Source organism: Sarcophilus harrisii, chromosome 1 (assembly GCF_902635505.1).
Source record: "Sarcophilus harrisii chromosome 1, mSarHar1.11, whole genome shotgun sequence".
In the NCBI taxonomy this organism is placed as follows: Eukaryota; Metazoa; Chordata; class Mammalia; order Dasyuromorphia; family Dasyuridae; genus Sarcophilus; species Sarcophilus harrisii.
The window spans coordinates 455,163,900-455,177,379 of record NC_045426.1 but is presented as its reverse complement, the minus strand read 5'-3'; the positions used below and the strand labels follow the sequence as shown (position 1 = coordinate 455,177,379).

The window sequence follows — 13,480 nt, the reverse complement described above, 5'->3', positions numbered from 1 at the left end:
CATTTTCTGTTAAAAATACTTTTCCTTATTCTTTTTTTCTATTCTCATTAAATCCCACATCACACTACTGGATCATTCTTTCTTCACCTCTATCAGCCTTCCATTGAATTATAGTCTGTCTGTAGATATATACATCCTTGTTTCTAGCTTTACAATTTGGTCAGAATATATTTGGTTTGGTTAGAATGTGTTGCTAATAAAGGTAAAGAACATGGATTCGTGTTCAGGTAGTTTAATTAGCTTTGCTTTGTTACTTGACCTTATTAGTATCAAGGAAGATGAAGAGAGGATGTGCATATATTGTCATGTGTAATGGGCTGAGGTTTGAGCTGATGCACTGAGGTCCCAAGTACATGAGGCTAGATAGTAATTGGGCTATACTCAATTAATTACAATTAATATATACTCAATTAAAATATACTCAATTAATATACATGATTGGATAAAGAATGGTCCCTGCCCACTCTCCGTGCAAGTCCTGATGTGTTGTATAGGAAATGACGATTTTGGTGGGTGGAGGCAGAGAGAGAGGGAGGAAGACAAGTGGAGAGAGATTGGGCTGGGTTCGAGACTCCGAGCTGCTGGTTGTGTGGCTGCTGGTCGAGCTAGCTTCTTGACTCAGCTGCACACATTGCTATCGCCGATTCTCTTCCACCTCCGATCCTTCTTCACTGAGAATAAAGACTGACTATTTTCCCCTAACTTGAATTCCTGTCTCGTGCTGATCTTAAAATATACGATCTTCACATTTGATCAGCTCAAATCTCAGCCCATTACAGTCATGTAGTGATGTCTTAACTATATGTGATCCATTGATTGTCTCAGAAGGCAGAATTATAAAGATATGTCTGTATTTAAAAGAAAAAAACAAGATAATTTAATTTGCTTAAGGTAATAGTGTACTTTTTTGAAGATAAGTAATAAAAAATTTTCTAGCAGCTTTTGAAATTATTAAACAGTAATTTAGAATTTTCTTTTCAAAAATGTACAAGTTAAAATAATTAGTATTTGTTATTGCTAGTTTATAGCATATTTTAGACTTTTTGAAAAATCAAGAACAAGAATATTTTGCAAGGTTCTAATCTTTGTTTTCTTTGTAATTACCGTATCTGTGTAGCAACCCTTTGTAATAGTTTTAACTCAGATCAGAAATGATTCAAATTAGCTATTAGTAAATCCTGCTCTTTACCTGTCCCAGTTTTCTCTTAAGTAACTCTGATTATCACTACCATCACACCTACCACAGGGGCACACTAATTCCCTTTGTATCTTTCAACTGAGATATTTTTTAAAATTACTGTTGGAGTTTTCCAAAAACAAGTATTTTTTTTTTAAAGGGATCAGAATGGGGAAGAATGCACAAAATCATAGGAAAGGATGATAATTTTTAAATAGCAGTTCAGGGTATAAAAAATGTTTTATTTCTTCAAGTGTCATTTCTTGTAATCTTCACAACAGCCCTCCAAGATATGTACTATATAGTTAAGCCTAACTTCTTTTTTTATAGCACCATAGTGGCTCTTTAGATCACTTTATAGAATCTGGTTTGTGGCTCCAAAGATAGTAAAAGTTTAGCCATGGATAATACTTGTTGATACAGCTTAAAAACATTCCCTTCCCCATACTTTTTCCTCCTATCCCTCAGTAGAATGCCAAATAAAAATTTTAAAACTTCTAGTTAAGGTGGGTTTTCCAAATCTTTCATCTCCTTTCTAAGGCAGGGGGCTGATTCTTTCTGAAACTGTTTTGTGATCCACATCTATCCTTTCTGGCCTGTAGATTATCTCTAGTTCCTGGACTTTGGGTGAAGAAACAAGACACCACAATCTCAGTGAACAGAAAAATAAAAAGTCTCTTCTTTCTTCTCTGTCCCACATAAGAATGGCTCCTTTTATGAATCCAGATTAGTCACTCCCCTTTATTTCATCTACAGATCGTTCAGAATGAATCCCATTATGAATTTTGCTCAAAATCATTTTGCTCACCAATTTCAGCAGACCCGCCAGTCTTATTCTAGTATCCCACTTCCAAGTAGATGAATTTATCTTGTTGAATTAGTTTTTCCTCTCCTTTTTGTCTGCCTCAAGGAACTTTATGACCAAAATAGTCATCAAATTACTTTCCTTTCTCTTGATGTTTATCCCGTATGTGATAGTTATTTATTGTTATCTAATGTAAGAGTATCTTAGAATTTCAGTTTTTAGTATGTAGGAGACTCTTAAGAAGAAGAAAGGACCACAGGTCTCCCATTTGTCATTGGATGGTGGTAGTTGTGTTTTGGTTTTTTAATTGAATGGCATATTCCAACCCTTAGTTTCATTACTTTTCTAAGTATTATTTAAAGTTTTTGTCACTGAGATTACTTAAGTACTTTTAGGAGAAATGTGATCTTTGTTATACTACCATTTCTTGAAATTTCCCAAAATTAACAAAAGTTCTAGATAAAACTGCAATCTTGTGTGTGTGTGTGTGTGTGTGTGTGTGTGTGTGTGTTGTGAGAGAGAGAGAGAGAGAGAGAGAGAGAGAGAGAGAGAGAGAGAGAGAGAGAGAGAGACACCTCTGTTTTTACATTTAAATTTCAATGGCTATCTATTCTTAAGGACAGTAAAACAGATTGGTTCTATTTCAGAAATTTTAGTTGGCTGTTTTTGTAAAACAGTTGTCTGTGTGGGTGATGGTATATGTTTGTTTTTCTTTTTTTTAAGTAAGATGACATCTAAGAATTAACAGAATGCAATCTTAAACTTTGTCCCATTTATAATGAAAGATTATATAGCAACTACTTTCCTGTTACAGAAGAATTTTTATATGATCATACAGACTGTCCAACAGTTTGGAAAGGTTTGACCATCTCACAGTTACTTGCTTTCACCTTCTTTCAGTTTCACCTTCTAAAAATTTTTGTCCTAAATAACAAGATGTTCTATATTTGGCAAGGATTAGGGAGGTGTTGTGAGATGGGCTAGTGATTCAAAGTAACAAACATTCCCTTTTAAACCTATATCCAATGGTTTGTAAAACAATAAGATTTGTCACCATTATCTGAATAATTTTGCCAAGGGCACTGACAGTTTTTTCTGATTACACTGATATTCAAGGGTGGAGAAAGTTTTGTCCTTAATTTACAAATAGAAACAGAAGAATAATATTCTCCTTCAAGAATTATGTAGAGAGAGTAGTTTAAATCTGGCAGATTAATGACCTCTTCTATTATATTAAAATTGAGAGATCTATTAAGGGCAGTTAAGCTAAAATTAATCTGGATTTTTCAGATGTTGCACATTTTACTCCAGAAATCTTGAACTGCTAAGTATGAGTAATCATAGAATTTGTGAATTAATTAGTCTTTGAAATGAAACTATTAAAAGCTTTGTGAAAAATTAGCATAATACTTATGAAACCTATAGCTTGCAGAAAAATTTTATATGAAAATTTAATCCTAAGTAACCATTGTGTTATAAATAAATTGCATTTTAAAGCTATTCAGTAGAATGAAAGATTTCAGTATTGTACAATGGACTTAATTTGTCTAGAGTCATTAGCATCACTACACTTATGAGTATCATAAAAACAGACCATTGTCACATCTCACTGTGATCTTCAAATCTTGTGGACTATTGTTTAGATTTTAAAATTAAGGTTAAATTAACATTTAAAAAATAACAGCAATAATAAAACTTTAGAAAACTTTTTCTTAGTGTGGGATTGTGGCCTTAAGAACAACCAACATACCCCCTTTTTGCTTCCTCTTACTAAGAGGTAGCTCAGTGGCACCATAGTACACAGAGTCTGGAATGTGGAGTCAGGAAAAACTGAGTCTTGCTAATCGTGCAACCGTAAGTGAATCATTTACCCTAAATCCTAAAATGGTCTTAATAATAGCACCTGCCTCCCAAGGTAACTATAATGCTAAAATGAGATAATAAGGTGCTTATCAGAGTGCCCAGCACATAGAAAAAGCTTAATAAGTGCCCATAATCACTCCTACTCGAAGACTGTTCCCAGGTATTCTTCCACACCCTTTAAAAAACCCAAAATTCCTAATGCCTGCTTTCTGTAGATAAGGGAATATCTGCTACCAGCACATTTATACTTTGAAAACTCTCATTATCAGGCCAGTTTCTAGTTCTCTTTAATTGTGAAGGTAGTCTCCACTGTCTACAATCCATTACTTCAATTCCTGCTGGAATTTTATTTGAAGTCCAAAATTCTATCTAAGCTCTACCCCAATGTAATGCCAGAGAAACTGAGACAACGTAGAGATTAGAGAGTTTTTGATATTTTATTTGAGAGGGGAGATGATGCTGGGGGCATATTGCCCCCAGGGCTGATGTCTCAAAGCATCCAGCAAGTTCCCATGAAATATATGTGTGTGTGTGTGTGTGTGTGTGTGTCTACACACACACACACACACACATGGCTCTCAGCTAATGGGGTAGACCTAGGCAGGGGCTGAGTCTGAGTACCGAGAGTGGTAAGGGAATATCAATCTGGTTCTGACAGGGTTGGGGGCACTGGGCATTCTGACAAGTAGGGAAGGTCTAGGGTCATAATGTCTAAAATAGAAGATCTTTCTCCTTATCTGGATTAAACATTTACAGTTTATAATCTTAGTATAGCCAGCCCTAAATGATACCAGTTCTAATGATCAGGAGGGAAAGGTGGTATTGCAACCAGGAGGATTGAGGCAGAACAATTTAAGAGAAACTGAGACAGGACAATTAAAAAGGAATTGTGGCACAACACCACTAGTTAATTTTCAATCAGTCATTCAAGAAATATTAAGCACTTAACTATGTGTTAGGAAATACGAAGATTGATATAATTCCTGCTTGCAAGGAACTTGAACATCGTCTGTTTTGTGCCAGACACTATGATAAGCACTTATAATTAATTCAATTGATCCTCACAACAATCCTGGGGGATAAGTGCTATCATTATGCCCATTTTGTAATTGGGGAAATTAAGGCAAACAAGTTGAGTGACTTGCCAAGACTCACACAGATAGTGTCTTAAGGCTGGACTCAAGACCAGCTGCTGTATCCATTGTACCATCTACCTGCTTCCTTCTAATGGGTAGACAGTAGGGCTGTTGTGCCACAGTTCTCTTAATGTCCTGACCCAGTTTCCCTAATTGTCCTATTCAATTACTCTGCCTCAGGTTATAACCATTCCCTCTTAATGTTTGATAGGATAAAGGTCTTCTATCTTAGATTTTAGGCTATACTTATTTCCTCTTAATGTTTAATGGGATAAAGGTCTTTATCCATTTTAGATTCTAGTGATGAGAATATCAGGAGCCTTTCCAGCACCTCTCTCCATTATGTCATCCTCATCCTAGGTTCCTTCCCCTCTTAGGTCATCCCCATCCAGGTACCTCCCCCATTATGTCATCAGTCTTGTAACCCTATAAAAGAATCTTGTATCCCACATTCAGAGCTGGATTCTTTGAGATAGTCTCATTCAGCCCTGGGACCAAACCATGGATCCATTGGTCCCAGTAAATCTCTCCCTTTTAAATAAATTATTAAATTGTTTTCTAATCTCTATCTTGCTTAGCTTCTCCGGCATTACAGGAGTTTGCTGTAGGAGTATGTTGTGTAGCACTATGCAAGATTCTTAAAAATTTGAAGGAAAAAAATAGACCTTGCCCATATTGCATTCAACTTGAGGGGAAACAACATATACCCAGATAAAATTTTCAGATTACAGAGGTCAGTTTTAGTACCATACTGTCATCAAAGGAGATAGAGACAGACACACATAGACATATACATGTGTTTATAATCTAGTCTTTTGCTTATCCATTAAACAAACAGTTTAATTAACAAAACAAAAATAAAAATAAAACTATTTTGCAGGAAATGTAAAAAGATTCCTGTAGTTAAGAGCTCCGGTTTTGTTTAGGTCCAGACCTGTGATTGCATTACTGTAGGAAATTTATGTTAATGAACCTCCCCCTTCTAGTGCAAATCCCTGGCTGTTATGCAACTTAGTCTTAGAATTCCCTGGGGCATTGAGATGTGTCCAAGGCAGCCCTTGAACCCTATTCTTTTCCTTCTTGGCCAGTTTTCTATGCCAAATTGTTTGCCTTCTGTTGAGGACTGCATAAAGAAGCAAAAGTCATCATCAAAAAAGAAAAGGATAAAAATAATTATTAATGAATTGGTCACTTGTAAAATTAGGTCTCCAAACAACATCCAGATCTTCTCCCTTTAACATTAGGTTCTCTCTCAAAAAAAAAAAAAAAAAAAATAGATTCTCTCTCTGCCCATTTATTTTTTCAGTCTTTGATTATTTATCTTTACTTCAAAAGAATTAATTTAGCTTTAACATATTTAACATGTATTGGTCTACCTGCCATCCAGGGAGGGGGTGGGAAGAAGGAGGGGAAAAAATTGAAACCAGAAGGTTTTAGAAGGGTCAGTGCTGAAAAATTACCCATGCATTTATCTTGTAAATAAAAAGCTAAAAAAAAAAAAAGAATTAATTTTTAAAATAAAGGATTAAGAAAGACCCTTGTGAAATTGATGAAGCTATGGAGTGTTTTTGCAGTGTTGATCCTCTTTATGGCATACTCCATAGGATATAATGTTATGTACAGTTTTGTATGTGTATATGTAAACATATGCTCCCAGAAACACTTGCTTTGACCACTTATTTATATTTTTTATAATAATAACTTTTTATTTTTCAAAATACATGCAAAGATAGTTTTCAGCATTCACCCTTGCAAAACCTTCTGCTCCAAATTTTTCTCCCTCCCTCTTTCCTTCCTCCTCCCCTATACAGTAAGTAATCCAGTATAGATTAAACATGTACAATTCTTCTAAACATATTTCCACATTTATCGTGCTACACAAGAAAAATCAGATAAAAAGGGGGGAACGGGGGGAGACGAGAGAATAAAAACAAGCAAGCAAACGACAAGAAGAAAAAAAAGGTGAAGAAACTATGCTGTGAACCACTTTCAGTCCCCATAGTCCTCTCTCTGGATGCAGATGGCTCTCTCCATCACTAATCTATTAGAATTGGACTGAATCACCTCAGAGTTGAAAAGAGGCAAGTCCATGACAGTTGATCATCATAAAATCTTGTTTCCTTGGTTCCACTCTTCTTAGCATCAGTTCATGTAAGTGTTTCCAGGTCTCCCCAAAATCATCCTGCTGATCGTTTCTTATAGAACAATAATATTCCAGAATATTCATATACCATCACTTATTCAGCAATTCTCCAACTGATGGGCATCCACTCAGTTTCCAGTTTCTTGCCACTACAAAAAGGGCTGCCACAAACATTTTTGCACATGTGAATCCCTTTCCCTCTTTTAAGATCTCTTGCAATATAATCCCAATAGAAACACTGCTGGATCAAAGAGTATACACAATTTGTTAACTTTTTAAGCATAGTTCCAAATTATTCTCCAGAATGGTTGGATCAGTTCACAACTCCACCAATAATATATTAGTGTCCCAGTTTTCTCACATCCCCTTCAACATTTATCATCATTTTTAACTTCTATTTTAGCCAGGCTAAGAGGTGGATTATTTCTTTATTTTAAAAATTAGTTCAAAAATAAGAATAAAATAAAATGAACTATAGTAATATTTAATTCCACTTTTAAACATGAAGTTCCAATAAAAAAAGTTTTTTCATTCAACTTTGAAATGTCTGTCCACATTTTAAAATGATTTCAGTTTAGGTGACCTTTTTCCATTACCTGACGTTCTTTTCAGTCAGCAAGTATTTATTAATTGCTGAATATGTTCCATACACTCTGCTAAACATTTAGAGAAAAAGGACCTCTTGTAATTTATAAAATGTAGGTGTTTGTTGTAAATGTCTGTTCTTAAAATAAAATAGCATATTTTAATATATTAACTAACATGCATAATAGATAAGTAAATGACAGTTTATAAAAATTAAGTTCTGATCACTTTACAGAGGTTTTTCATCCAATTCAATTGTGATCCAACAGTATGAAATAAAATCTTTTAAAAGCTATTTCAATCTTTGGCAGACAACATTCAGAATCAGTTGGATGACAATCCTAACATATCCTTCTACGTTCAGACCATATATAAAGTGGAATGCTGTAGTCTTTCTGGTAACCACATTTCAGTTAAGGAATCTGAAAAACTAAAATGCATTGAAAGAAAGTTGATCTGATTAGATATCATTCCATATAAGCCTCCTTTGAAGGAACTAGGAATATTTACCTCCAAGAAACAAAGATTTGAAGAATTCTGATGCAACTATCCTCCCTCTGTATTATTGCGTGGGGAGGGAGGAACCTAAATTTTAATCAGGTGCCTGAAAAGAATCCTTTGCCAAAAAAAAAAAAGTGGCTAGTAAATGAAATTAAGAGATAAAAGAACTTAAGAATAAATTTTTTCAGCTTCCTTCTAGTCATATGAAAATAAAACTACTTGCCTTTTCTGTCTAGTCAATAAAACTATTAAAAATTAAAAAGTTTAACAATTTTTTTCCCTTTTTGAATCACTGTTAGGTTTGCTTATAGCATGGCAATATCTTTTGCAACATAATTTACTGAAACTATAATGCAAGGAAAATGCTAGTGACATTTATGTGCAGAAGCTTGTTAGTAAACTGAAGACCAAGTGAACTTTTAAAGTTAATTCTGCTTGTGATAAAGCCACCAGTTCAGATTGTCTTCTCTAAAAGTGTTAAACAGCTTCTTCTTACTTTAAGAAAGACACCAACTTCACAAAAATAATTTTAGAATTTATGGCTCATCTTTTGCCAATATTATGAAGATTATATGGGAATTAAGAGAATGATAGCAATATTTTAAGAAGTCTTGAGTTGAAAAATGTTTTGTTTCTAAGGATCTTATTAGAGGGTCAAAACATACAAACATTTGTTAATTGTCTATTATGTGCCATGCTTTGAAAGTACAAAGAAAAGCAGAACCTTGTCTTGTTTCCAAGGAGCTCACAGTATAATGGGGTTTCTGACTAGCAAACAACTATTTATACAGTGCGTGTGTGTATACACATATACATAGAGGTTTCATAGAATAACAGAGGGAAGATACCAAGATGGAGGGGGATTGGGACTGACTTGGAAACAGATGAGGAGGGGAGAGTGAGGCATTAAGGGCAACCAGTGAAAATGCTTAGAATTAGGTAAAGAGATGTCTTAAAAGAAACAGTAAAGTGTCATATGGTCTCAGTACAGAAGAATAAGGGGAAAGAAAACTGGACGTGTAAAGTCAGGTTTGGGGGGGCTTTAAATGACAAAAGGATTATAATTTGAAAGGCTTTAAACAAAAGTTTTATATATTTGATCCAAGAGCTAATAATATTTAGCCATTGGAGTTTATTGGAATAAGAAAGGGTTGTAATCAGACCTGTAGTTTAAGGAAGATCAGTGTGATGGCTGAGTGAAGGACAGATTGGAGGGGAAGAGACTTGAAGAAAGGAAACCAACCATTAGGCTATTGCAGTAGTAGTAGTCCATGAATGATTTCATGCACTGGGGTGGTGTCAGTGTCGCAGAAAGGAAAGGAGGGTATGAAAGAAATGTTACAAGAATAGGAAAAAAAACAACAGAAATTTGCAACTAATTGCATAAAGAGGGTGAAGAAAAGTGAGAATTTGAGCATGACTCCTAAGTTTGTGAGCCCTGGATAGTAATAGGAAAGTTGGGAGAAAGATAATGAATTCATTTTGGGACCTTTCAAGTTTAAGGTGTTTATTAAGGAGATCCAGTTTCAAGATATCCAATAGTCAAATCCAATAGATTTGAAACTAAAGGACAAAAGTTAGGATTGTATAAGTCGGTCATAAATTAATCTTCTTAGAAGTGATCTTTGAATCATTGGGAGCTGAAGAGATCATCAAGAGAAATTATTTAGAGGGAAAAGAGGAAATGACCAAGACAAAGCCTGGGGTGGGGCACACAAATGTAGATCCTCAGACATACAGGAAGAGACAGGAGTGCACTGAACACCTCAGGACTGCTTAAGTAGAGTGAATCTTTGTGGTAGGCATTTAAGGGAGGTTCTTTGGACTATTACCAGTTTTGGTGGCCAGGTAGCTCAGCCTTGTCAGGTAACAATAATAGTTATAATAGCTAACATTTACATAGCACTTTATTTTGTGCCAGGTACTTTAAGCCCCTTAAAGTTATTGATCCTCACAAACCTGGGCAGTGGATACTCTTATTATCCCAATCCTACAGAGAGGGGAAAATGGAAGCAGATAAGGGTAAGTGTCTTGCTCAGGGTCACATAGCTAATAAGTGTCTGAGGCTGGATTTAAAGCCAGGTCTTTTTGACTCCAGACCCAGCATCTAGGCTGCCTTTCAAATCTGATGGCCTCAACTATAAAAGTATGGAGCCAGAGGGGAGATCTTTTTCTGAACTTCCATTGCCTCCAAGTACCTTCTTGATTTGATGTTTATGGAAAGGAAGGTATATAGTATAGTATATCCTTTCCATTTTCAGATTATACTTGTAATATTTAAATAAAATCATTTAAAATTGGATTTTATGATGGGCAAATGCTAAATTTGGGTTTCCCTCACAACATTTGGTGCTATGATCAAAGGAGTTTGAGTTTGGTTGAGGGAGGTGGAACAGTTGTGTTTGTTTGTTTGTTTTTCCGCTGGTGTAGAAGAGTGAGCCCTGAATCATAGGCTAGTTAGTTAGAAACAGGTTCTTTCCTGCCAGTGGCTAATGTCTTGGTTAAAGTTTGTGGAACAACTTCCTTTTGGAATAGAAATAATTTGTACTGACAAAAAAGGGTTATTAAGGGGTGTGTATTAGAGGAAAGTATAAATGTGGAAAGCACAATTTAGTTCCTGCTGGCAGCCATGGAAAAGAATACTGTATGGTCAGAGTAAGGAGAACAAGCATAAGTTGTCCCTAAGGATTAAGCAATTAGAAGAAATAGCTTTTTTCTTTTTCTTTTTTTTTTTTTTTTAATTCATCACTGAATTCAGAAGTCTGTCTAAAGGATTTGCTAATTACCCAAGTGAAGAGATCACTGATGTTAATGGAGGCAAGATTAATAGGCTACCAGAGGAAATGATGTTTCGATCTCCAAAGATATATCTCCAAAGAATGGAATTGAGTGCGATAAAAAAGGATAATATAGAGTTGTCTGACTTTTTTACATTAAGGGACTTAAAAGGTTAAGGGACAGAAGTTTAAAGCAGTCATTGAAACTTTAGAAAAGTAGCTGATGATAGATAGCATCACCTAATGGGATGACTCAGAACATTCTCTCTAGGAAGCATAAAGATCCCAGATCCCAGGGTTGGATTTTTGCCCCATAACCCTCTATTTCTTATGGCCTACCTGGTTCAGGTGCAGCTAGTGTTCCTGGTTGTCCACACAAATAGGTACTCTTAGGATAATAGGCATGATTTGCATTACCATCACATGATTGAAGTCTTTTCCATTAAAAGCTCCTAAAACACAAAGTAGATAAGATAATTGATCCTCCTGCCCTGTTAAAATTTCAAATATTCCTGAAAGTTCTTATTTCACCTAATTAAATTCCTACCTTAAATACACACACATTTATGACAATCTGAGAACTCTTTGTAATTTATAAGACCCTGGATGGGGAGAACCAAAATTTTATCTCTTTCTCTGTTCCCACCCCATGAGACAAAGGCTGTATACCCAAATTACTATTGGTTTGAAAGAAAAGGGGTTTGAAATATATAAAAGGGAATGCTAGAGACTAGCAACCAAGTTACTGCTAATACCAGCATACTCTCTATGACTTTAAAAAGATTGCCCCATCTTTTGGGGGGGGCAAACCACCAAAGTAAATCTCCTATTTGGGCCTTAGTTATAGTGCCTGATCAGGGGAGAAATGTATTATGTCCATGGACATTATTGAACTCTTTGGAATACCTGCTCTGGATATTTACATTAGTAATTTATATGTTGGGCATTGCTGTTAGTGCTCAATGAAAGCCTAAATCATCCCATCTAATTAATGTTAAATGTGGGGTCAGGAGAGGGAGTTTAAAAGATATTTTGTTCCTAGTAATAGAAGTATTAGATGGAGTACTGATACATAAAAGTGCCCTTTTAATAACCCTATGTGGTCAGTAAGGGAGGACAGTACCTAGCATTTAAGAGTAGATTATCAAGAGTTAAATAAAAGTTATATCATTTGCTATAGCTGTTGCTAATCTTGGCATTGTTGAGCAGATAGCCCAGGCCCCAAATGAGTGGTATGGAGTTACTGATCTCACCAGCAATCAACTTTTCTCTCCCAGTTGCTGGGACTGATTCAGGACTAGTTTGCTTTTACTGGAAAAGTTACTTCTTTTTAGTCTTGTATCCTCTCATCTTATTCTTGTGATTCTTTGAACTCCTCCTTCATGTTGCTGCAGTTTAGAGGGCACAGACCTTAAAGGTCCCACTTGCTGAGCACATTTACTGATAATATTTCCTTGTGATCCTGTTTGCTCAAAGCCCAAGACGACTCATATTTTTTTTAAATCTTTCTTTCTCACAGAACAGAGGTTGGATCAAAGCCGGCCCCTCCAGATGAATTTCATTTCTTTGAGAAGCCCCCAAATAGACACCTTTCTTTACCAAACCTCGCTCCAGAGGATCCAGAACCCAAAGTGACAGCTTTAGCCAATGATGAAGCATTGCAGAAGATCAATGCACTGGAACATGAACTGGCTACTCTCCGAGCACAGATCGCCAAAATCGTGACTTTGCAAGAACAGCAGAGTCTTACTGCAGGTATTTGAAGTTTGAACTTCTTTGCTTTAAACAGATAAAATAAAATCCAGTAGAAGAATGATGTTTATCCGCTAATATTAGGTATTTTTTGGACATTAGCTTGCTGAGCACCATGTCCAATAAATACCATTTAGTACATTTTTATAACACTCTCCATACCACTGGAAAATAATGGATTTGGGAAATATAGTCTCCATTGAGTCAGAAGACGTTTACTTAATAGCATCACCCCACACAAATACTTTCTTTTAATATGATTAACTCTGACATCAAAAGAACAAGGAAAGCGAAGGGAATAAGCATTTATCTACCAGACTCTGTGCTAAACCCCTTTACAATTATCATCTTATTTGATCCTTACAACAACCCATTTTATACTTGAGGAAACTGAGGCAGACAGATTAAACGACTTGCCTGGGGTCACACATCTGGTAAATATCAAAATACTGAGAGTTCTTCCAGACTATAGTCCTACCTCTTTCTCTCCTATTCCACTTAGCTGCCTCAGACAATCCCAAAATCTTTATAATCCAATTTGGAATACATTCAGAGATATATTTAAGGAGACACACCCAAGATACTCAAATTAATTCCCTACATGCCTAGCCTGGCAATATGGTAAAGTGGAAAGAATATCAAATATAGAATAATTAGATTCACATTTAAGTTCTAGCTCTGCTAGTTATAGCCATGATGAAGCAGATCATTATAACTCAGCAAGCCTCAGTTTACTCATCT

General features: G+C 35.6%; 1 protein-coding gene across 5 annotated transcripts in view; it reads left to right on the top strand.

The window, feature by feature from the left end:
• MTFR1 (mitochondrial fission regulator 1) overlaps nucleotides 1-13,480 on the top strand; it is a 52,774-nt gene that overhangs the window by 34,752 nt on the left and 4,542 nt on the right. For all 5 annotated transcript variants that reach the window (XM_003759730.3, XM_012541288.1, XM_012541289.2 and 2 more), the window contains one exon: nucleotides 12,507-12,742. In XM_003759730.3, coding sequence (XP_003759778.1) covers nucleotides 12,507-12,742 — 236 coding nt within the window. The remainder of the gene's footprint in view (nucleotides 1-12,506; nucleotides 12,743-13,480) is intronic.